Below are 22,296 nucleotides of genomic sequence, written 5' to 3'. Positions count from 1 at the left end.
TCTGTCACTCCAGGACGCTGGTGTTTCAGTCACACTTTATTAAGAAAACAGGCAGCGCGCTTCCCATTCAGAGGGCCCTCTGCGAGGGTTGGGGGCAGAACGAATTCTGAAAGGCAGGCCTGGCCCTGGTACCTGTCTGCCCTGCCGAGGGCGGTGTGAGAAAGCTCGCACTCAGCAGGGTGGGTGGGGCGGTCCCGCAGTGGGGCGGAGCTGTCCTGCTTTCCGTGAAGGCACTGAGGGCTGGGGGTCGGGGGCAGCCAGGACCGCCCCAAGCTGCCCAAAGCACCAGCCGGGCCTAGGGATTGAGCCAAGGGTGCTGGAGGCAGTCGGCCGCGCTGGCCCGCTTTTCGGGGATGTACTCCATCATGGGCAGCAGGAAGGCGCTGAACTGCGTGGCCTGCTCCAGGGGCCACTCGTACTTCTCCATGAGCACCTCGTACAGGCCCCAGTGCTTGAGGTTGTGGATGTGCCGCAGCTCTCCTGGGGGCAGGCCGGTGGGCCTTAGGTCAGGCTCCACCAGGGAGGACTCCGATCTGGGACCCCTTGCTCCCCCTATTTCAGAGCCCAAGGTCCCTGCCCCGCCCCCTACATCCAGGCGGCCTGAGCCCGCTCGGCCCCACCTCTCCGGTTGAAGAACTCCCGGGAATAGCGGCCCGAGAGGGCAAAGGCAGGGGGCATGTCTCCCAGCAGCTCCACGATGTGGGCGATGTGGTCTGTGAATAGACAGGTGGCTGGGAGGAAGCCGGGCGGCCGGGGGACCCCGAGGCCGAGCCCAGGGCCTGCCTCCCCCTACCCTCGTCGCGACTGTAGTCTTCTCCAGAGTGTGGCTCGAACAGGTAGTCGCCAGTGGCCAGCTCGAAGGCCTGGAAGGGGGAGAGGGTGAGGCTGCGGCACGGGGGCCAGCCCTGGGCGGGGGCAGCCCAAACGGATGTACCATGCACGCCGTGCTCCAGATGTCGGCCGGGGGCCCGTACTCGGCGCCGATCAGCACCTCCACGGCCCGGTACTGCCGCGTCTGGATGTCCTCAGTGAAGTGCTTGTGCTGCAGGCAAGGGGAGCCCTGGGGAGGAGCTGGGGCCGTGGCTGGCCTGCCCTCACTGGCCCCCCTCTCGTCTCCCGCCTCCTCTGGGCCGTGCACCCGAGGAGCGCAGTGGGGCTCGCTGAGCCTCAGCGTCCCCAGGCGTCCCGAGGGTCTGGCCAGACGAGCTGAGGCTGAGGCCGGCCGCTTCCCTGTGGCTCCCCACCCCCTGCCGTGGGCCCGGGTCTGCTGACCAGGCAGGGCCGGTGCTGGTTTCGGCTCAGCCCTGGGACTGCGGCCTGAGGCAGACACAGGGAGGGGTCTGGTCGAGCGGGTTGCTCGGTGAGCCCTGGGGACAGGCCTGTGCCGCCTCCTTCATAGCAGCGTGCCCTCTCATACCACCCAGCAGGCGTTGCCCAGGTCTGCGATCTTGATCTTGATCTTGTCTGCATTTTGGGGCTCTAGGGGGTTCACCAGGAGGTTGGAGGCACCAAATGGTGCTGGGGAAGCAAGAGAAGGGAGAGAGACTGAGCTGGCCCGGACCTGCCCTGCCCGGCCCCGCCCGCCTGCTGCCTGCCGCTGCCTGACTTACTGCTGGGTGACAGGAGGCCCCCGGTCTCTCGCTGGTTGGACGAGCCTGAGAGGACGGAGCACGAGGCGGGGGAGAAGAGGGAGCCCGAGAAGCCTGAGGTCTGGGAGCTGGGGCTGAGGCTGCGGTTGCCCCCGGGGGCAGGGGAGGAGGAGGCCGGGGAGGGGCCGGCTCCGGCCCCCCCAGGGTGGCAGCCAGAAGAGGAGGTGGAGCCGCTGCCCCCCTCTAGTCTTGAGCCAGAGTCTGGGGAGACGGGCGGAGGTGGTGTGTGAGCAGACGCCGCTGCGGCACGTGCCAGGCGGCCCTGCGCCCCCCTGGCCCCTCACCCTCGGCCTGGGCCGCCGCCTCCATGGCCTCCAGCCTCTGCAGGTCCCGAAGCCGCTCCTCCAGCAGCCGCTTCTGCTGTTTCCGTTTGCGCCTCATCTTCTTCCTCTTGTTTTTGGACAGCTTACCGGTCTGCCGTTAGAGCCCGGGTCACTCCGGCGTGCCCGTCACCCGTCCCCTGAGCAGCCCGAGCCTCTGCCCGTGGCCTGCGGGCCCGGGGGCTCCAGGGACACCAGACGTGGCACCGCCCCCTGTCTCCCGTCCTGCCCGCCACTCCCCAGAGCTTGAGGTTGGGGAGGAACCGGCAGGCCTGCCTGTGGGTGCCAGCCTCCCCTAGGGGCAGCTCCGGCCCCTCCCAGCCTCGGACGCAGTGTCCTTCCACTGAGGCGGGGGCGAGCCCAGCAGCCACCCAGGGCAGTTTGGGGCACGTGGCCCACTCTGCGTGTCATCCGCATCCAGGCCACCCAGCCTCTTGGAAATGCCACTGCAGGAGTGCTGGGGAGGGTGGAGAGGCAGGGAAGGGGTGGAACCAGAGAGGCTGAGGAAGGTGAGGCCCAGGAAGAGGGGCGCCCCCACTTACCAAGACCTCCTGGGGGGCAGTGCTGACTGGGGGGTGGGGCAGGCAGAGCATGGAGTGACAGAAAGGAGCCGAGACTCAGGCAGGGGCTGAGGCCTGCGGGCCCCGCCCCGCCCCGCCCCACGCAGGCTCTTGGTACCTGTGGACCGGGATGGGGGCGGGGCGCCTGACTGCTGCCACTCTGTGGCCTCAGCAGCCAGGCGCCTGATGTAGGCGTCACCCACACACAGCAGGATGTTCTCAGGCTTGATGTCTGTGTGGATGATCTTGCACTTGGTGTGGAGGTAATCCAGGCCGTGCAGCACCTGGGGAGAGCCACTCCTGAACTCCGCCGGCCCTGCCCAGGCCGCCTCGCAGTGCTCTTCGTGCCGGACGTGCGGCACTCACCTGCCTCACGCGCGACGCTCACCTGCCTCACGCGCGGCGCTCACCTGCCTCACGATGCTCTTCACGCAGGGCACGGGCAGGCCCTGGTAGTTGGACTTGATGATCCACTTGAGGAGCTGGTGGCCTAGGACCTCCAATACCATGCACACGTCTTGGGCCGGGAGTGAAGGGCAGTCAGTGGGCAAGCAGCTGGGGCACAGGCCCTGCCCACCCTCAGCTGGGGCGGGGGAGCAACGAGCCTCAGGCAGTGCAGAGCTGGGTCTGGGAGGTCCCGGTGTTGCCACCATCCTGCTGTCATAGTGTCCCTATCACTCTTAGGTGTGCCAGTTGGGACAGTACCTTCTGTGGTCACCCTAGGGAGAGGGCACTGGAGGAATAGACAGGTTTCTCAGCCCGTCCCCAGTCCTATGCCCAAGTCTGCCAAAGAGCCTACGGACAGCCCCCCGAAAGGGAAGGCACTGCCACGGAGGTGGGCCCTCCCACTTGGGGGTAACCCAGCAACGCCTGTGGATAGCCTGTGCCAACCTGGTTATCCGCTCCCTGCCCCCCACACAGAAACACAAATCCCCAAAGTGGTGATGGGGGTATTTCGCAGTGTCACTGGAAGGGATAAACCCCCATCGTGCAGATCAGCAAACTGAGGTCCTAGGAGCTGGGAAGGCATAAGCCAGCTGGCCCCTGTGCTGCCACACTGCTTGCTCAGCCTACAAAGGATACGGACTCCATTAATCCCTGAGATCCTGAAGTCGTCGATGAGCTGGACAATGGTTTCTCTTTTGGGGTCACTGGGGTCACTGTCTCGGACCTGGAGCAAAAGCCAAGGGGCCACAGACGGCTCCAACCTGCCCCTCGCCAGCTGCTCCCCGGGTGGCTCCTCCGGGGTGGGGGCCCCCCTCCCGCTCCAGCTGGGCCCCGCTGGAAGAAAGGCTGCCGGCCCGCCCTGCCCGCTCCTCGGGTCCTCCCACTCCGCAGAGCCAGCTGGAGCCTGCCCCTCCGGGAGCCCCGCCCCCCGCCCCCCCCCCACCCCCGCCCGCGGAGCCCCGGCAGGCCTTGCACCCACATTGCCAGGCCCTGGGCGGCTCCTGGGGCGCTGGGAGCGGATAGGGGAGGCGCCTCACACATTTCAGGAGCTTGATCTCATCCACAGCTGTCTCTGTGTAATGCCCTGCGCTCTTCACCACTTTGAGGGCCACGAAGCGCTTGCGCCTGCAACACCGAGACCCGCGTCGGCTGCCAGCACCGGCCAGACCCACGGGGCCATCGCCGTGGCCTCAACGGTGCCCGAGGGCAGGACCCCAGCTGGCGTTGGGCCTCGGGGGGTGGAGGGGGCACTCACTGGATGTCCCAGCAGAGCCAGACGGTGGAGAAGTGGCCCCAGCCCAGCTTGCGCACCACGTGGTACCGCCCATTGAACAGGTCCCCGATCTTCACGGGGTAGTAGCCACCTGGGGACGGGAGCCCGGAGGGCACGGTGGGGGTGCTGCCTTCCCCCGTGCCCCGGGACAGCCCAGCCCCACCGGCGCCCTGGCCCACGTGGGCCGGCTCGGCCCCCTCCTCCCGGAGGCGCCGCGGCCAGGCCTCACCCTTGCAGTAGTCCTTGGGGTCCTCCTGCTCCTCGTCGTCGGAGCCCAGCAGCCCCTGCAGTATCCGTGGTGCCGGCACGGCGGGGGCCGGTTCGGAGCCTGAGGACTCGGGCCCGCAGGAGGCCTGTGAGCTGTGGGTGGGGTGGGCGGCGGTGAGCGCGCGAGGCGCCAGGGGCCCCGGGCGCCCAGGCCGAGCCCTACCTGCTGCTGCTGCCGCCACTGGCCCCGCCGCCGCCCACCGCGCTGGTGCTCATCCCGGCAGCGCTGCCCGCGGCTCCGGCGCCCCGGGCGGCTGCTCCTGTGGGGCCCGGCCGCGGCCTGCGCATTTATAGCCTCGGCCGGCCGCTGATCTCACCCGCCTTTATAAATAGCCTCCCAGCTGCTCAGCTGTGGGCAAGGTATGCAGCGGGGAGGGGGCGGCGACGGCGGCCTTGGAGGGCCCGGCCCCCAGGACGAGCCCCCCCGCCCCCCCAGGGCTGGCAGAGGGCACCGCTCCAGGGACACGGTGTGACACAGCCTCCACAGTGAGCTCCCTCGCACCCCAGGGCCAAGGGGGACACCCACGCTGGGATGTGATGACCCGGGCCCCAGGCTAAGCCCCTGCGCCTCAGGGCTGGCAGAGGGGGCCATTGAGTGGGCACGTGGCGGTGACCTGGTCCTCAGGCTGAATCCCTGTACTCCAGAGCCCGCTGAGGGGCACAGCCACACAAGGGCACTGTGGGCATGGCAGGCCGGGCTTTCACCCCTTCTCACATGCCCCAGGGTGCCGGCGACACTCTGGGGACATTCTCTGGCTTCCTGCTTGGCCCTTGGGGGAGCCTTCCCAGAGGCGATCCCTGCCATTCCCACGGGTACCTCATTCCCTGCCCCCTCTCAGCTGGGTTCCCGCTTTTCCGATGGGTCCTTGATCCCCAAGACAGGCTGGAGCCCTCCTGTCCCTCAGTGTAGTGTCGCTGGGGGCCCTGGCCAGGCAAAGGTCAGGGGCGTGAGCTGCGGGCAGCTCTTCCCACCAGAGGTGCCAGGCCTGAGTGACAGCCTGGGGACTGCCCGCCTGGGACTCGAGTGCTGCACGGTCTCTCCCGGCTCCCTGCGGCCCAGCCCTGCCTTGCTCACTGGCTCCAACACGTGCACGTGTCCACGTAGGAGGCGTAGGGAGCTGTCCTTCCCGGCCCCGCCCTCAGGGGTCCTCACGTGGGAAGCAAGTAAGCCCACAGCTCTAGTGGGCTAGTGGCAGAGATGTCCGGGTCAGGCAGAGAGCCCTCGGAGCTTGTGACCTTGGGACCCCATCCAAGGGACCAGGAAGAAGAATCAGGTCCCCAGAAAGGGGGTGGGCGGGGAAGCCTCCAGGGAGGCAGCAGGACGGGCTGGAGACCTCTGTGGCTGGCGTGGGTGGGGAAGACGAGGGGAGGCCTTGGGCGGCCAAGGAGCCCCCCGAGCCTGTGGGCACTAGTGTGGGGTTCCGGCAGAGACCGGTGGGCACTTTGGCTCTTTAGAAAGAACACTGGCTGCTCCCAGGAGGGAATGGGGGGCGAAGAGGGGAGCAAGGAGGTCAGCTGGGGACTGTCAGAGAGTCAGAAGGAAGCAGAGGGGGCCTGGCAGTGATTGGGGACACTTGGTTCTACGTCCCTGTGCCAAGGAAAGGACTGGGAGGATGGGGTGGGCATAGATGGGGGCGGGAGGGCAGGGGCACCTTTCCCGCAGGGGTCAGGGGAGGGAGGAGAGCAAGCCCTCGGAGTCCTCTTTTTCTCAGGTAGCAGAAGTCGCAGCCGTGGGCCGAGGGGAGCGCTGTGCTGAGGCACTGAAGAGACTCACAGGGGAAGGTGGGGCTGGGCATTGGGCTTCTTCTAAAAAGACATTTTTATTTCCAGATGTGATGCCCCAGCAAGCACATAAATACAGTGGGGAAGGGGGAGGGGGAAAGGATAGCTCTAAGTTAGAAGCCCAGGCGGGGAAGGAGGGAAGCGGAGGGGGCGGGGGGAGGGGTGGTAGGCAGCAGGGAGCCCCTCCCGCTCTCTGCCGGCCACGCCTGTGTCGCTGGCTCCGTCCTGGGCTCCTCCTGGGTCGCGGGGGAGAATGCGTTGAGATGGCAGATCCTGCTGTTGCCGAGCTCACAGGTCAGTCACCTTGTTCTCCACCAGGGCGGCAATCTGCTGCAGGCGGCAGGCCAGTTGCATCTTCTGGCCCGCAGGGTTCTCCTCCAGGGCACTGATGATCTACCAGGGCAGAGGGGGCCGCCCCGCCTGAGGCCCTGGCCCTCGGCCCACCGGCCGCCCTGCCCTGGCTCCGTGTCAGTAGCAGCCTGGGGAGCCAGACCTCCCTGAGGAATCTGGACGGATGCCGAGCCCCTTCCCCAGCCTGGGCCTCTCCTCTCTGCCCAGATTGGGCCTGGACACTTCCTCCCACCCCCAGGGAGACTCCTGGGGCCTCCCTCTGGGCTCCGGAGGCATGCCCCTCCCCCCAGAGTGCCCCGGGCCTCACCTGGTCGTAGTACCTGTGGATGTGGGTGTAGAGTTCTTGCAGAGCTTCCAGACAGTGGGGAGCGGAGGTGTAATTCTGGGGGCAGCACGCGGGGGTTGAGGCCCCAGCCCGGGCCTCGAGCCAAGCCTCCCCCTTCCCCTCTGCCCCCTCCCCGCCCCAGGTGTGGAAGGGTGCACCCTCTGGGCCGGGCCTCACCCCCGAGAGCTCGGCCAGAGCCGAGTTCATCTCCTGGTAGCTCGCCGGAGAGCTCTGGCGAATGTCGGAGTAGTACCTGGAGGAGGGGACAGAGTTAGGGGTAGGCAGCACCCGTTCCCTCGTCCGTGACGCCCCGACACCTACCTCTCCACCATCTGCTTGTAGCGAGGGATCTCCCGGGCGTAGAGCAGTTTGTTCACGGGGGAATCCTGTTCCGGGCAGGGGTGGGCGTGAGCGGGAGCTGGGGAGCTCTGCCCTGTCTTTCTGACTGTGCCACTTGTGCCCCCCCCAGCCCCACCCAGGGCTCTGCTCCGAGCCGCCGTGGCTGCCCCGCCAGCCTTTCTTCCTCTGCCCTCACCCGGCCCACTTTATGCTCCGAGATGGTGCAGGAGTCCATGAAGGTCTGGGCAATGACGGCGAGGACGGCGTCCACGTTGTCCGACACCCGCACGTCAAAGATGAGCTGTGGGTTCTTCAGGGTGTTCACCCAGAACCGCAGGAGTAGGCTGGGGACACAGGCCAGCCGCGGCGTGAGCACGCTGCTCCCGCTGCCATGCTCGGCCTGCTGCCCGGCCCTGGGCTGCACGGGGAGCTGGCCTGCGAGTCCGTGCCGGGGGCGGCCGGGAGCCCAGGGCGAAGGCCACCAGGCCTGGGCTTCTGTCCCGGCCCTGCTGCCCCTGCCCTGGCAGTGTCCTCTCTGCACGGGGGTGGCAGGCGGGGCACCTGTTAGTCTTCCAGATGTGCAAGGTCTCCGGGTCCTCGATGCCGTGCTTGTCAGCCAGCTCGTCCAGGAAGTCAAACAGGTACTTGACAGCGATGGGCACGGGCCGGTTCACGCTGAGGATGGCCTGGAAGGCGTCGTCCACAAACTTCTGCAGCGTGCCCTAGAAGGCAGGGCGCGGGCGGTATGGGGGGCAGGGTGTGTGGGCCTCGAAGCCGCGGCCAGCGCGGCCTGCCTCAGTGGGTGGGGCCGCCCCTCTGCCTTCGGGACCACACCGTCTCCCCAGCTCGGTTGGGGTGCCTTTGCTGAGGCTCCCCGGGGGCCCAGCTCCCCGGCCCAGCTACCTTCATGGACAGCAGGCGGGTGAGGTAGATCTCCGGAATGGCCTTGGCCCGCGCCCGCTCCCGTTCCCGCTCCCTCAGGCTACTGCGCCGGGCCTTGGCTGCTTCTGGCTCATCGGTGACTTTCACCAGGTGCCAGAGGCGGACCCCACCCTCCTCACTGTCCTCCAGCATGGGGATGTCTGAGGGCACAGAAGCCGGGACTCAGTCCTTTGCACCCTCATGCCGCTGGCCGGGGAGGCCCAACCTGCTTCCCTGGTGAGGTGGGGCAGGGTGGGGGGCGCCGAGGGCCGCAGGGTAAGAGAGAGGTGGAGGAGAGGGTGGCAGCCCAGGGGCTCGCTCGGCCCAGCACCCCGTGGCCCTGGAGCTCCCCGACCCGGACGCGCTGCCGCCCTCGTCCACCCTGGGCCCCTGGCTCAGCCTGGAGTTTCGGCTTCCCCGCTGGCGAGGTTTGGGGAGACCCGGACACGGCAGACGGCGTGCCCAGGACTCCAGCCTGCCCGCCTCGAACTCAGGGGCAGGTTGGTGCGGCTGGGCCACGGGACTCACTCTCCCCAGAGGGGCAGCTCGGGGCCAGGCTCTGGGAGACGGCGCCTCCGTTGTGCAGCTGGGGGATGAGCCTCACCGTGGCTCCATCCGGGACCTGGCGGGGAGGGGAGCAGAGGCTGGGCTCCTTCCCTGGCTGCCCCCGAGGCGGGAGCCCGGCCCCGGCGCCCACCTGCCCGGCACCTTGTAGTGTTGTAGGGTGTTGAGTCTCTTCCAGCGGTCCTGAGTCACCGAGGTCAGGTCCTCGTCCGACAGGGTTAGGTGGCCAGCCAGGCCTGAGCGCCACTCTTGGGGGGACCCAGGGAAGCCGGTCAGCCCACAGCCCGTTCCCGTAGGGCAGAGCTGAGTGGCCACAGGTGAGAAGAGCCTCGGGCGGGGCAGGAGGGGTGGGTTCTCACCGAGGTCTAGGGTGTGCACTGAGGGCCTCTGGGAGAAGGGGGTGCCCTTGTAGACTTGGTCCAGCACCTTCTCCTTGACCTGGGTGATCGTGTCCGTGTCGAGCACCCGGGCGGGCACGCGCTGCGCCGCGCTGCCACCTGCAGCCCCACCAGCCCCCGGCCCAGCCAGCACCATCAGCGTCAGGGGCCGAAATTCCACGTCCTCCCGCAGCAGGCGGCTGTCGTTCAGGGTCCGTTTTGCCTTGCCCGTCACGGCGTCCACGGGGCCCTTGTCCACCTGGTACTGGATGGCCCGGAGGAGCACGTAGAGCGGCTCAGCAGCCACCTCCTGCGGCCACCAGGAAGGGCTGGCGTCAGCTGGGGGACTGGTGGGCGGCGTGGGGCTCAGAGGGCGCGCTGTGGGCAGGGAGGCGTGGCCGGCTGCACGGAGCGAGGATGGAGGGCAGGCAACGACAGCGGCCTCTGCTCCACATCCAGCCCGGGCAAACGTTCGTAGCCTTCCCCTTACCGACGCCCCCGCCCTCGAGCCCAAGGCCCCTTGGTGGAATGGGGGCGCAGATCAGTGAGGCCAGAGGCAGCAGCCCCAGAATGGCGTGAGGGGAGAGGGGCCCTCACCCTCAGGAAGGCGTAGAGACAGATGGACACCCAGTTGGTGAGCAGCTTCTCCGCCATAGTCTCCGTCCTGCAGGGAGCGGGCCCCGGGTCAGAGGGGCTGCTGCAGGGCCCCCCTGTCTTCAGGCTGGGGCAGGCAGTAGCAGGAAGGCAGAGCTGCTCCGCCCGGCCACCCTTTGTGCCCAGCTCGCCGCTCAGGATGCCCATCTGCTTCCCCACCAGTGGCCCCGGACCCAGCCTGCCTCCCGGGGCTTCCCAGCCCCACCCACGCCAGGACAAGGCTGGACGGAGCCAGCTCCCCTGCTGCCGGGACTGGTCAGGCCGAGGCCAACCTGCGCAGCATGAGCTTGGGGTTCTTCTGCACGTAATGGGTAGCCAGGCCTCCGAGCAGCGTCTTCATGATGTCGGTCAGGTACTCGAGCTTGCCGTGCAGTGCCAGGGACAGCAGCGAAGCCACGAGGCAGCGGTCCCGCTGGGAGAAGCTGGGCTGCTCCTCCAGGGTGTGGACGAGCTAGGCGGGAGTGGGGGGCGGTGCTGGCACTCACCCCGGGCAGCCCTGCGCCCCACGCACCCTCCCACGTCCGTGCCCACACCTGCCGCCTGGCCCGCCTCCTCGCCCAGGCCCGCTGCCCGCCCACGCGGCCCTCACCGTAAGGAGGAACAGCTTGCTGTTGAGCAGGTTGGAGAGCTGCATGAGGCCCTGGCGCACCGGCGCGTGGCGGCCCTCTTCCCCGGGCCCCTCCAGGGCAGGCTGCAGCGGGCAGTGGCCGCGCCCGGGGAAGAAGACGCGCTCGGCATACGTGCGGTAGTCCAGGAAGGGGATCCCGCTGGCCTCCAGGTCGCTGCTGAGGTCAGTCATCTCCGTCATCAGGTCTGTAGGCCAGGAGCCACCGAGGTGTGAGCTCAGGCCCAGGTCCGCCCTCTACCCCCTCCCCACCGCCCTCTGCCGACCTGTGAACTCCTTTCGGCACTGGTCGCCCACGCCGATCTCCAGGTTCTCCAGCTGCACCAGAACCTTCTGGTAGTCCCGCAGGGCCTGCTTGCTCTTGTGCCTGCAGCCCAGGGGCCAGGTGTCAGCCACGGGACCAGGCCTGCCGGGGCCGAGGCCACCGAGCCAAGATGGCCGCTTGCCCAGAGGCCTGCCGTGGGACACCCTCTCCAAAAGTGAAGCGGGGAGTTCGCACGGGTGCGTGCGTGGCAGGGCGGCCCCCGTCACCTGTACATGAGGGTCAGGAGGAGCACGGCGGCGATCAGCACAGCCGCGCCCAGGCCCAGGCCCACCTGGGCCTCCACGGGGAAGGCAGAGAGCGCGGGCTCAGCCTCGTACTGGACGGGGCCCAGCGGCAGCCGCACGTTGCCCATCTGCACCTGGGGTGGGGACACAGGGCTCCTGAGCGCTGGCCTGCAGCGCTCCGCCCGCCCAGCCCCGCACCCGGGGCCCAGCCTCACCACGAACTGCGGCGGGGGTCTGGAGCCGTTGGTGGGCTGCGGGGCCCGCGGGGGCGGCTCGCAGTACAGGTGGGTGGGCGTGAGCGTCTTCACCAGGCACTCGCCGTCGCCGATGTGCACGCGCACCTCCTCCTTGCTGATGCCCAGGTTGAGACCCTCGCCCTGGAAGCCAGACCCGGGGCCTGAGTCGCGTCACCCAGCCGGTGCCCGCAGCCCCCGCGCAGCGGCGGCCGGCCGAAGCCCTCACCTCCACGTCCAGGATGTGGCCTGGCTTGAGGCGGTAGGGGCGGGCGCCACTGAGGGGGGCCAGGCGGGGGTTGGGCTGGTACAGGAAGTCCTGGCCGCCACTGGCGCGGGCGAAGTCCACGTGCACGTTGTCCAGGGCGAAGAAGACGCGCCGCGGGCTCGCGCCCTCCGGCACGGCGGGGCTTCGGCACAGGAGGAGGCTGGGCGAGCTGACGGAGCACACGGTGGAGCACTGCGAGGCGGCGGGCCAGGACGGGGCGGGGTGAGCTGCGGCTCCCACTCGCTCCCAGGGACGTGCGGGCCGCCCCACCCCCTCGCGGGGCACGGCGCCCCCTGCTGGTGGGGCCTCACCTGCAGCCAGCCCCCCTCAAGCTGGGTGCAAGCCTGGGGGGCCGCGGCGGGGGCCCGACAGCTCCTCCTGGGGGTCGGGTCCCGGGGCTGCAGCGCCGCAGCCGTCTCCTCCGCGGCCTCCAGCCACACGGACAGCAGGGGCCGCTCTACCACGTCCAGGCCCGTGCCCCGGACTCGGATCAGCCGCCCACCCCTGCGCCAGGATAGCACTCAGCAGGCCCAGGGGCGGCGGGCAGCCCAGTCGGGTCCTGGCTCCCCGCCCTCCCGGCAGGGTGCACGGGTTGCCCCAGGTGGGTCAGGTCCTCACCCCCGGAAGCTGACGCTGGGCTCCGCCGCCACGAGCTGGGGGTCAGCGGTGTAGCGGAAGGGGCTGGCGAGCAGCGTGCGCTGGGCACGGCCGAAGACCACTCGAACCACAGCTTCCCCTGGGCTGGCCTGGGGCGTGGTGCGGCACACGATGGCCTCAGGACACACTGGCTCCCTTCTGCAGGGTGGGGAGGTGTCTGGCATCTTGGGCTCAAGCCTCAGCCTGGCCTCCCCACCAGAGGCCTGCTTTGCCTCCCTCACCAAGGGCAGAGACCCCTGGGGTGGGCACGGCAGCCGTGAACTTGGGACTTTCATGGGGGCCTTAGGGAGCCCTGAGTTCACCGCCCCCATTGTACGCAAGGGGACACTGGGGCCCATAGGGAGTACCCCCCAGCTGACAGCGGCCAGCTGGAACCAGGAGGAGCTACTCACATACGACAGGGTTGGCTGCCCACAAAGGCACTGATGTTGCCTCCCGTCTGGAGGTGCTGCCCATGGATGGTGAGCTGGGTGCCCCCTGCCTGGGGGCCCCACTGGGGACTCAGGCTCAGCAGGACGGGGTCCTGGGGGACAGGGCAAGCTGGGGCACGTGGAGGCCCACTTCTCAGCTCTGCCTCCTGGGCCACGGCTGACCCTTCTCTCCCTCCGGAAGCCCTGTGCCCAGCTTCTGCAGCCCCGCAGCTCTCCTGCCAGCCGCCCTGCCCCACCAGGGGGTGCTCTTCTCTCCTCACTGCGTCTCCTCGTCCTCTGCCGCAGCTTGCACCTCCCAGGCCCCCCTCCCCGCAGCTCTAAGCCCTAAGATCCAGTCACCTCCTTGGGGTGCTGCACCTGCCCCTGCACCCACTGCTCCCACGCCGGGCTCCCTGGCCCCAGCAAGTCTCGAGGGCTCAGGCTGGCGCCTGGAGGCATCCCTGCTCTCCCCTGTCCCCTTGCCTGCAGGCAGCCAGGTGGGCAGCAAGTCCTGACAGCTCTGCGTCCCGGAGTGGTCATCCTGCCCATCCGGCCGCTGCACTCACTGCTTCCGCTGCTTGCCTCCGTCCTGGACAGCGGCCGGTGGGCAGCGTCCCCACCATCCCGCCGCTGCCCCCAGCCCACCGTCCATTCAGTGGCCAGAACGATCACTCGGATCACGTGGCTTCCCTCCTGGACACGAGGCAACACTTCCCGCTAACCTTAGGTCAAGTTGGAAATCCTCACGTAGGTGTCACTGCCCTCCTGCCCCTGCTTTCTACTACCCCCTCTGTGGGGACCACCCTGGGTGGGCGCTGACCTGGTAGGTGAAGTGCTGGGTTGAGATGCCCGGTGACCGACTCTTAATGGCCACTTGGATTGGGCCCACGGTGCCGTTGGGAGCAGGAGATGTCACACACACAATCCTGGAGAGCGGAGGCCCGATAGCTGCTCAGGACCCCCGTGGGCCGGGCCCTCGCCCGTCGGGAGCCACAGGCTGCCTGCCAGCCGCTGCCCAGAGCCCACCCCCTCTACTCCCCTGGCTGCCAGCCCCTCCCTCCCCTCCCCCGGGCTCATCTTCCTTCGGCGCATCTGACCCGGGCCCACGTTTCTTGGCCGCGAGCCTCCCTTCTCTCTGGGCGGCCAGTCTCTGAGGGCCTCCTGGGGAGGGCATCCCTCCGCCCGCCCCCGGCTGCCAGGATGCCTCACCGGGCAGAGATGCGGTAGAGAGAGGGGTCAGGGCTGCAGGGCCGGCCAGCCACGCTCACGGCGTCCTGCACGTCGGCAAAGTCCCGGCCCAGGTTGGAGCCCAGGATGGTGAGGGCCAAGCCACCCTCAGGGGGGCCGGTCAGGGGCTCAACCTGCAACAGGGAAGGGTGGTGATGGGATGCGCCCAACCCGCTCCTCCTTTGCGGTGGGGGGGTGCCTGGCCAGCCGACCAGACCAAGCTGGGACACAGCTGCTAGGGCTTGGGGGCCTGCGGCAGGGCTGCTCTGACCCTGGTAAAGCTAAGACGGTGGGGGGCAGGGCGGGGCCAGGCAGACCGGGATGGGGGATGGGGGGAGGAGGTGAGAGGCTGGGCCGTGGGGGAGGGGTGGGGGGGAGGCTAGGGTGACGGTTGGGGGCTCACCGAGTCGATGCTGGGTGTGGGACACAGCGGCTCCACAGCCCCAGGCGGGCACAGCGGCCCGTAGCGACAGGTGGGCTGGTCGTGGCTGCACCACAGGCAGCCCAGGCTCCCGTTGGCTGCCTGGCAGTGGCTGCAGTCGGGGTGGCCCACAGCGCAGTCGTACAGGGTCACTAGGGAAGGTCAGGTGGTGCTCTGAGGCGCCTCCCCCGACTGCACACCCTGCCCTGCCTGCTGTGCCGCCCCCAGGCTCACCATGAAGAGTGTGGGCATTGTCCAGCCTCTGGCCCTCGCCCCGGGTGACGTAGATGGGCACTGGGAGCTCCCGCTGGGCCATGGAGGGCTGGAACTGTGGGTGGAGGGCGGGGTCAGGCCCGACCCAACTCGGAACACGCCCTGACCCCCACCCGCCTCCTCCAGGATGCTCCTCCCAGAATGGGTGCCATTGTTCAGGGCCTGCATCTCCCAGCAGGGGCTGTGGGCACCACGTTCCTGTGCACGCCCAGGCCTGCCCACAGCAGGCCTCATGACTGACGACAGGCTAAAGGGGACGAGCCCCTGAGGGCCCGGGACAAGCAAGGGCTGCAGAAGGCGTCCAGTGGCAGGTGAGGCTATGGGGCAGCTGCCCACCTGCTGGGCCTGGCAGTGGATGAGGCCGGCGTCCCCGGCCACCTCCTCCAGGGAGGCCGGCAGCCTCTGCAGTTCTCCGGGCAGCTCCAGCCAGCAGTGGTAGGCGGCAGGCAGGCCCTGGGGGTGGGCTCTGTCAGCATCCTGGACACTGTCAGCGGCTACCACTGCCCCTCCCCCACTGTCCCTGTCCCCCGCCCACCAGAATGCTCACCCGGAAATGCTGAAGGTTCCGCACGCGCAGGGCCAAACGGCTCTCCCAGCCCACAGGCACCAGGAGGGGGCCTACCAGGCCCTCGACCCGGGGACAAGCCCCTGGGCCCCGCACCTGGCTGTCCTCCTGGGGGAAGGAGACCCCTTAGCGCTTCAGAAGCTGAGGGGCCTAGGCGGGCCCAGGGTAGGGTGGGTCCACGACAGAGGTGAAGAGAAGCCAGCAGGCCGGGCCCACCCACCTGTTGGGCACTGTAGATGGTCCTCTCGCCCTCCGGGCAGCGTTCCCCGTACACACAGCGGCTGCTCTGGGGGCACCAGTGGCACCGCCAGAGGCTGCCCACACAAGCACCGCACCTGGGGGGACGGGGGGCTGCTCAGGTGGGGCGCCATCGGGAGTCACCACCCCTACCCAGCAGCCGGGCCCGGCACTCACGGAGCAGCCGCCTCCAAGGCCTGCACGGCACTGCAGTCGTAGAAGGAGAAGTTGGTGGTAGCCACGACCACGTCCTCGAACATCAGGGCCAGGGGCAAGGTGATGTGCTCTGGGAGGGCATGGTGGCGGCAGGGGCGGTCATGCGGCTCCTGCCCCTCCAGCTCCCGCCCTCGCCCCTCGCCCCGGGGGCCCCTCACCTGTGCCCGGAGGGTTATGCGGCAGCTGGTCTTGGGGAGGGGTGACACAGGCCACGTGGGTCCCTTCCACGTGAGCCAAGCTGTCATAGTCCCCGAAGGCACAGTGGAAGTATTCGTCCACGGTGAGGGTGGGCAGCCGGGGCACAGACAAGGCGACCTGGGACACGCGCGAGGAAAGCACAGCAGGCGGGGGCTTCTGGGGGGCCCAGCTCGCCGAGGGAGAGGGATCCAGGGCAGGGAGGGTTGGGAGCAGAAGCAGCGGGAGAGAAGGAAGGCGGGGCAGCCCCCCAGGCAGGCGGCGGCAGGCGTCTGACCTGGCCCTGCTCCTGGCGGGGACGGTGGGCCGGCAGCAGGCTCTGGATGTGCAGGCAGTGGCCGTCCTCGTAGCTCCATAGCCACTGGTTGGGCTGGGCTGCCCGCCCGCATTGGCCCTTGCGGGTACACCTGTGGAGCAGGGGCCTGTTGGGTCCCTGTGTGGGACTCAGGCTCCCTGGGTGATTGGCGGCAAGGGGCTTGGGAGGACGGCCCAGGTGGAGGGCAGCGAGCGGGGGGCGTGAAAGGGACTCTGCTCAGAGAGGAAGCGGCCGAGCACATAGGGCTTCGTGGCCGATGCGCGGGCTTCGGCCTTGCCTGTGAGCGAGGGGGGCGCCGCTGCTGGGGACATGAGCACGTGAACCGGACTTAGCGTCGCCGTGAGGGATTCCCGAGGCTGCCGTGTGGAGCGTGGGCTGGAGAGGAGCTGGAGTGGGCCAGGGGACACCTGGGAGAGGTGACAGAGACCTGGCCCAGAGGGGGCTGGGGGAGGAGAAGTGGACATGTTGGGCAGTGGGGGGAAGGGGACGCCCACCAGATTCTCGGTTGGGCGCGCAGGGCAGGATGGGGGAACTCAGCGACGGTCCTGCGTCCCACCTTGGGGACACGACCCGGCCTCCTGACCCACCTGGAAGTGCGCTGGGAGCGGCCCCACTCACCTGCCCTGCAGGACGCACCAGCCGCACAGGGGGTCCCGGGCCTGGAGGCAGCTGCTGCAGTCGGGGAACTGGGGGCAGGCTGCCACGGGTACGCGGTCCACCTGGACAGGCGGCGGGGTACAGAGGTGGTGGCTGCAGGGCCTCGGGCCTCGTGTGCTCACCCCCCCGGGACGGCCCTCACCTGCTGGGAAGTCAGCACGTAGACGTGGCTGCCGCTGCTGTCCACCAGCAGGTCGGGGCTGATGGCCGAGCCCGGGGGCCCCACTTGTTGTGAGTGGTACACCTGGCCTCGGGTGCCATTGAGGAAGACCTGGGGGGATGACAAGGGCAGGGCTGGGCCAGCCCGTGCCATGGAGGGTGGGGCAGGCCCACGGGCATCCAGCCTGCCCATGTCGCCTCCCCGCTTCAGCCTCACCCAGCTAGGGGGGGCAGAGCCACCCTGGGTGGGGCCCTTGGGTGCCAGGGGAGGAAGGGCAGCTGCGGGGAGACAAGCAGGTCATGAAAAGGCAAGAGTCTCCTGTTATCGGCTGGAGAAGCTGGGGCCGCCTGGGAGGCATCCAAAGCCACACATCTGGGAACCAGCCATCAGTGTGTGGCCTGGCTTTCCGACCTGCCAGCAGGACACAGGCCGAGAGGTGTGGAAGGAAACCGTGGCCCACGGGGCTTCTGTGAGCCGCCACAGGGCAGGAGCGCCTCCAGTCAGACCGCTGAGGCCGGGCCCGGCCTGGCAGCATTGAGGCTGGGACCAGGGGTCTGGCCGAGGCCCACCCCGCCTTCATCAGGCCCTTACCTTATGCAGCTGGCCCTGGACGTCCCCCAGGAACGCTATCGTGTGTCCGTCGGCCCGGAGGGCTGCGACTGCGCTGATGGAGTTTCCGAGCTGCAGCAGAGGCCCCGCCTCCAGGGGCTGGCGGCCCGCAATGGGGCTCGGGGTGTGCTCATCGCCACAGGGGTATGACTCGGGGGAGTCCTGCAGGGGCGGAGAGGGGGGATTCAGTTCCCGGGAGAGGCACGAGGCGCCTTCCCTGGGCCCGGATCTGCAGTCAGCACGGGATGGCAAGGCAGCAGGCGAGAAGGGCCCCAGGTTGCACCGCACAGAGGGAGAGACTGGCCGAGGAGGCTCAGGCCGAGCGGGCCCCTCCTTGACATCCTCTAAACCAGAGGTCACAGGCGATTGTCACAAGAGAGCGTCCAGCTGCCCTCGGCCAGGACTACGTGCGGCAGCCCCGGCCCTGGGCAGAGAGAAGCTGCAGGGCCACAGAGGGACAGGGCCGGAGTGGCAGGCCGGGTAACACAGATGGCGGTGCGGAAAGCCTCAGGTGAGAGGGCAGGGGTGAGGCCCAGGCCCAGCCACTCACGGGCGGCAGGGTGACGCAGCGCGACGTGACGCCGTACTCCACGGTGGCTTCCTCCATGCCGCTGGGGCCCCGGCCGCCTGTGGTGTAGCAAAGGCGCCGGGCCCGCTCCATGGTCGCGTCCAGGTCGGCCAGGGGAAAGGCGCACAGGGCTGCCTGCGCCCCCCTCGGGCCGGCAGCGAACGCCCCCAGTAAGGCGCCCGGGGCGAGGGAGGCGGCCTGGATGAGGCCGTGGCCCCGGCAGGTGAGGGGCACCTCCACATAGGAGTAGAGGTTGGCGTCCCCCAGGCAGACCCGAGCCACGTAGGAGCGGTACTCGGCCTGTGCCCGGGCCCCGCGGCGGCGGAAGACGAAGTAGGCCGAGCGGGCGCCAGCCAGGGCCGCCACATAGCTGTTGTTGTAGTCGGAGAGGTCGCCCACCACCAGGCGGCCCAGGCCCTCGCTGGAGAAGGGCTGTGGCCCAGCCAACTGGCGCACGGTCAGGGGAGGCACCCCGCCCGACAGCTTGCCCGCCAGGCCCCTGGCCACCAGCAGGAGGTCCCGGCCCGGCCCGGGCACCACCAGGCCCACCGTAGCCACGCCCGCGGCGTTGGCGGCCACAAACTGCCCGTCGCCGGGGTCCTCGGCCCAGTACAGCAGCTGCGCCACGTCCTCCAGGCGCCGCTTCTCACACACTCCCTGCCGCACCTGCCCGCAGGCCACCAGCTCCCGGGCCCGGCCGCTCACCAGCAGCAGCTGGTTGGCGTTGTCGGTGAGCCGGGCCTGCGGGCACTCGGCCGGGTCCCGGAAGGGCACACAGTCGGGGCTGTCGAGGACCGGGCCTGTGACGGCCACTGACTCGAGCCGCAGTGCGGGGCTGAGCTGGAAGAGGCGGTTCACCGCGCCCACGTAGAGGGCGCCCCGGCCTGGTGCCAGCGCCAAGCGGTTGAGGGTGGTATTGGGCGCCAGGAAGCGGTGTGCCCGCGTCGGGGCGAGCGGTGGGCACAGCAGCGGCAGCACGAGCAGCAGGTGGGCGCCCAGCGGAGGCCGGGGCGCCATCGCGGGGCCCTGGGGGAGGTCGGGCAGGAAGGAACGAGTCAGGGTGGCCATGGGAATGGAGGGCGAGGGGGCAGGAGGAAAAGGAGAGACAGAGACAGAGACAGAAAGGGAGGGAGAGAAGGACAGAGAGGCAGAGAGACAGAAGCAGAAAGCAGGGGCAGGGAGAAGCAAAGAGAGAGGAGAGGGAAAGAGTCAGAGGGAGACAGGGACAGGGGAGACGGAGAGTCCCCAGGAGATGGGGGGCGGGGTACACGCATGCGCGAGGAATTTCCTTCATCTTCTACTTTATATGCATCTAGATTGTTGAAGGGGGCAGATCCTGAAAAGCCACAAGAACGCCAACAGAAGGACTGAGCGACAGAGAGAGGAGAGACCACAGAAAGGAGAGCAGGGCAGGGGAGAGGTGGGGAGGTGGAGGCGGAGGGGCTGCGGGCGAGGGGAAAGGGGACAGGAGCCCAGAGACCCCGACGAGGACAGGGCCTGAGGGCCAGCGAGGGTGGGAGAGAAAACCTGCCCTGGGAAGCCAGCGGAAGAGAGGAGAGAGCCAGACACCCTGCTGCCTGCCCCAGAGAAAGCAAGGGGCCGGTGGCCAGGGCCGAGGCAGAGGAGAACAGAGGGCTGGGAGGGCCCCAGACTGAGCTAGGGGTGCTCAGAGCGGGGATGGGGGAGTTGGGGGGCACCGAGAGACAACCCAGGGTGCAGGGGATTGGGGGAGGCCTGTCCCTTGCCCCATCAGCCCCGGCAGCCAGGGTCCACCAGGACTGGCACGGGGAGGGTTAATGGGGGAGCGGGAGAGGAGTGAGAAGAGGACAGCCAGAGAGGGCGGGAGGGGAGAGGAGAGCTTGAAAGAAAGTCCTAGCCAGGAGCCGGGCACGGGCTCCCTTCCCCACCCATTTGGGGCCCAGACTGGAGGTAGCTCCTGCCGGCCTGGTGGGCGCCCAAGGCTGAGCCCTGAGGGGAAGGGCGGGGCCCCAGCCTCCAGAGGAGGCTCCGATCCAGGGTTCTCCCGGCCTTCCAGCTCACCTCCTGGCCGCCGCCGCCCAGCGGCCTCCTGCGGTGCCCAGGTGACACGCGACACGAGTCCCTGGGCCGTGATGGCCCCTCACGCCTCCCTCCTCCTGACCCCGGCACAGAGCCACAAAGACAGGGTAGGAGCCAGGTCCTGAGTTGAGCCAAGGTCCCGCACAGCTGGGCGTGTGGGCGCGTGCCAGCTAGGAGTGGGCCCACTGTCATTCAGTAGCCTGCCAGCTCCGGCCCCCATGGGCGTGCCAGCTGCGGGGAGAGCTCCGAGGATGGCCCCTGGGCCCTTATCTTGGGAATACAGACAGGAAGGTCAGGCCTGGCTTGGGGACAGGGCCGTTTCCTCTAGACCCTGGTATCGGCGGCAGTATCAGGGGCGGGTGAGGGGGTAGACGGCCCACAGCTGGAGGCGCAGCGCATGCGAGCCGGGGCTCCAGGCACCTCTGCGCTCCTCACCTGCCTGCCCTTCCCCAGAGGGGGGGCTCTGGGGACGTAGGACTCAGGCACTTACCGCAGCGAAGGGCAGCAGCAGAGGCGTCTCCCGGGGCAGTGGTGACGGGCACAGGATGGCTGTGGGGGGCATTGTCCTGAGTAGGAGGGAGACAGTCAAGGCTTGGCTCCATTCACACTCAACCCCGGGGGAGGAGGGAGGCCAGGGGGGCCGAGGCCTGGCAGCCGGGCTCCACCACAGCTGGCAGCTTTGTCAATAGTGGCCGGGCCAAGGCAGCCCTGCCTCCACGCCAACAATGTCCCCTCTGTCCAGAGGCCCAGGCCAGGGACCCGCTGTCTGGTGTTCCTATCCCCATCCAGGCTGCTCTGACCAGGGGGCTCCCTGCCACTCCCCACCCCCAGAGAGACACCCCCTGGGATCCGGGGACAAAGGGACAGGGTTTCCTTCAGCCAGAAAAATGAGACCCACACAGCCAGTCCCCCACTCCCGCCCCGTGCCAGCCCCGTGCTCCTCCCCGTGTGCCCCCGGGGTCCCTGTGAAGGGCGCAGAGTGGGCCACGGAGCCCCCCTGCGAGGGCCAGGGCCCTGCGCCCCTGCATAGCCGGCCTCACCCTCGGTAGCCTTGGCGCCTGGCTGGAGGCGAGTCCTGACCCTCAATGCCTGCCTTTGTCCAGGCCAGGGGCAGGGGAGAGACTGGCCAAGGCAGCCCGCCTGGGAGACCTTCTCCCCCCATGCGCCCCCACCCCCAGGGACTGGCAAAGTCGTGCCAGGTACAGTCTGGTGCCAGTGGAGGATGCTTCTGGAGGGGGCTGAGGCATAGACGATGCACAGGAGGGGGCGTGAACCCAGCCCCTAGCTTCAGACTTGGCAACTGGTTGCAGGCTGTCCCCCTCCCGCTCGCCCGGGAAATACCATCCCAGGACGGGTCTGGATCTCCCCCTTCACGTGTGGGGTGGGGAAGGGAGTGGCAGCCGGCTCCTCTGCCCCCCTCAGAGGGCACCGTCCGCGCACCAGGGCGGCAAGGCTCAGGCCGTGACCCGAGGTGCGGAAACAGGTGTGCTTGAGTCCGGCTCCCCATCTCCTCCACGGGCGCGGTAGCAGCAGGCAGGCTCCAGGGTGAGGTGGCAGCAGCAGGGCTCGCTGCCACCTGGCTGGGCCAGTTGGGCGGCTGTAGGAGCGGGGAGCCAGGCGCGCTGCTTCCCTACCCCGTGCCCTGCCCCGTGGCCGGAGGCGCCAGCTCTCGCATTTGGGGGCAGCAGCCTCAGCCCTACCTCCCAGCGCCAGGGCCACCCCTCGGCCGGGGTTGGGGGGATCCGTGCCCCCAGGCATCAGGAGGTGTCGTCGCAGGACTGGGGCTGGCGCCTAAGCGCTTTTGCCTGATTCGGGCTAGTCGGCCTGCGAACCCCTGGCTTCTCCCGGCCCCCAGGCGGCGCCCCCCACCCCGACCCAGCGGCCCTGTACCCTGTGCCCTAGCCAGCCCCGGCTCCTGCCTACCTGAGCGGGCCGCCGGCCGGGCCGAGGAGCAGCTGGCGGTGCCAGGAGTGCGTCCCGGAGGAGCCCCAGTCTCCCTCCCCACAATGCAATCGCGCCCAGCCCGACTTGTCCTGGGTGGCCCGGGCAGCCCATCCCCTCCGCGCCCACTCCTTTGCCCGACGGCGCAGGGCAGGGCACTGCTGCCCTCTGCCGGCCTCGGTGGGCATGGCAGAGGGCCAGCCGTGCACCTGCCCGGAGGAGGTGAGAGGGGGCGGTGCCCTCCCATGGGGGGGTGGGGGCAGGCGGGCGTTCTATAGCCTT

The 22,296-nt window shown here is 69.1% G+C and overlaps 2 protein-coding genes across 15 annotated transcripts; both read right to left on the bottom strand.

The window, feature by feature from the left end:
* Positions 1-23: 23 nt before the first annotated feature.
* Positions 24-4,790, bottom strand: SRPK3 (SRSF protein kinase 3). The gene is made up of 15 exons (XM_036839546.1): positions 4,680-4,790; positions 4,479-4,609; positions 4,232-4,340; positions 4,014-4,101; positions 3,613-3,700; positions 2,940-3,046; positions 2,648-2,813; positions 2,512-2,537; positions 1,934-2,063; positions 1,611-1,850; positions 1,418-1,518; positions 935-1,042; positions 794-863; positions 621-713; positions 24-480 (listed from the first exon to the last, which is right to left on the bottom strand). Exons 1-15 carry the CDS (start codon positions 4,730-4,732, stop codon positions 296-298), a joined length of 1,695 nt encoding a protein of 564 aa, XP_036695441.1. The 5' UTR covers positions 4,733-4,790; the 3' UTR covers positions 24-295.
* A 1,533-nt stretch (positions 4,791-6,323) lies between these two features.
* Positions 6,324-22,096, bottom strand: PLXNB3 (plexin B3). Of its 14 annotated transcripts, none has more exons than XM_036839538.1 (36): positions 21,114-21,297; positions 20,564-20,639; positions 17,998-19,041; positions 17,430-17,609; positions 16,821-16,949; positions 16,640-16,740; positions 15,983-16,112; positions 15,669-15,825; positions 15,472-15,580; positions 15,278-15,392; positions 15,040-15,165; positions 14,829-14,945; positions 14,454-14,547; positions 14,202-14,371; positions 13,781-13,932; positions 13,392-13,497; positions 12,554-12,684; positions 12,123-12,299; positions 11,816-12,008; positions 11,466-11,696; positions 11,219-11,380; positions 10,986-11,137; positions 10,721-10,821; positions 10,419-10,642; positions 10,102-10,280; positions 9,773-9,839; positions 9,158-9,485; positions 8,943-9,046; positions 8,763-8,856; positions 8,217-8,395; positions 7,875-8,035; positions 7,510-7,657; positions 7,296-7,360; positions 7,152-7,227; positions 6,957-7,031; positions 6,324-6,777 (listed from the first exon to the last, which is right to left on the bottom strand). In XM_036839538.1, the coding sequence occupies exons 1-36, from the start codon at positions 21,233-21,235 to the stop codon at positions 6,598-6,600; spliced, it is 5,955 nt and encodes a 1,984-aa protein (XP_036695433.1). In that variant the 5' UTR covers positions 21,236-21,297; the 3' UTR covers positions 6,324-6,597. The 14 variants fall into 14 exon arrangements, with proteins under 14 accessions (XP_036695433.1, XP_036695438.1, XP_036695434.1 ...); XM_036839543.1 differs by having other exon boundaries at positions 6,324-6,691; positions 21,114-21,296; XM_036839539.1 differs by lacking the exon at positions 21,114-21,297 and adding an exon at positions 21,997-22,096 and having other exon boundaries at positions 8,943-9,485.
* Between the last annotated feature and the right edge of the window lie 200 nt (positions 22,097-22,296).

Source organism: Balaenoptera musculus, chromosome X (genome assembly GCF_009873245.2).
Source record: "Balaenoptera musculus isolate JJ_BM4_2016_0621 chromosome X, mBalMus1.pri.v3, whole genome shotgun sequence".
In the NCBI taxonomy this organism is placed as follows: Eukaryota; Metazoa; Chordata; class Mammalia; order Artiodactyla; family Balaenopteridae; genus Balaenoptera; species Balaenoptera musculus.
This window is presented reverse-complemented; position numbering and strand designations above follow the sequence as displayed.

Coding starts and splice junctions, on each gene's coding strand:
- SRPK3 (XM_036839546.1), bottom strand. CDS start 4,732: ATGAGCACCAGCGCGGTGGGCGGCGGCGGGGCCAGTGGCGGCAGCAGC. Junction 2,814..2,939: donor TGAAGAGCATCGTGAGGCAG/GTGAGCGCCGCG, acceptor GGCTCTCCCCAG/GTGCTGCACGGCCTGGATTA. Junction 2,064..2,511: donor CTGCCCCCCAGGAGGTCTTG/GTAAGTGGGGGC, acceptor CTCTAACGGCAG/ACCGGTAAGCTGTCCAAAAA.
- PLXNB3 (XM_036839531.1), bottom strand. CDS start 21,235: ATGGGGGGAGAAGGTCTCCCAGGCGGGCTGCCTTGGCCAGTCTCTCCC. Junction 12,300..12,553: donor GGCAGCCAACCCTGTCGTAT/GTGAGTAGCTCC, acceptor CCCACCCTGCAG/AAGGGAGCCAGTGTGTCCTG. Junction 11,138..11,218: donor GACCCCCGCCGCAGTTCGTG/GTGAGGCTGGGC, acceptor TCCCCACCCCAG/GTGCAGATGGGCAACGTGCG.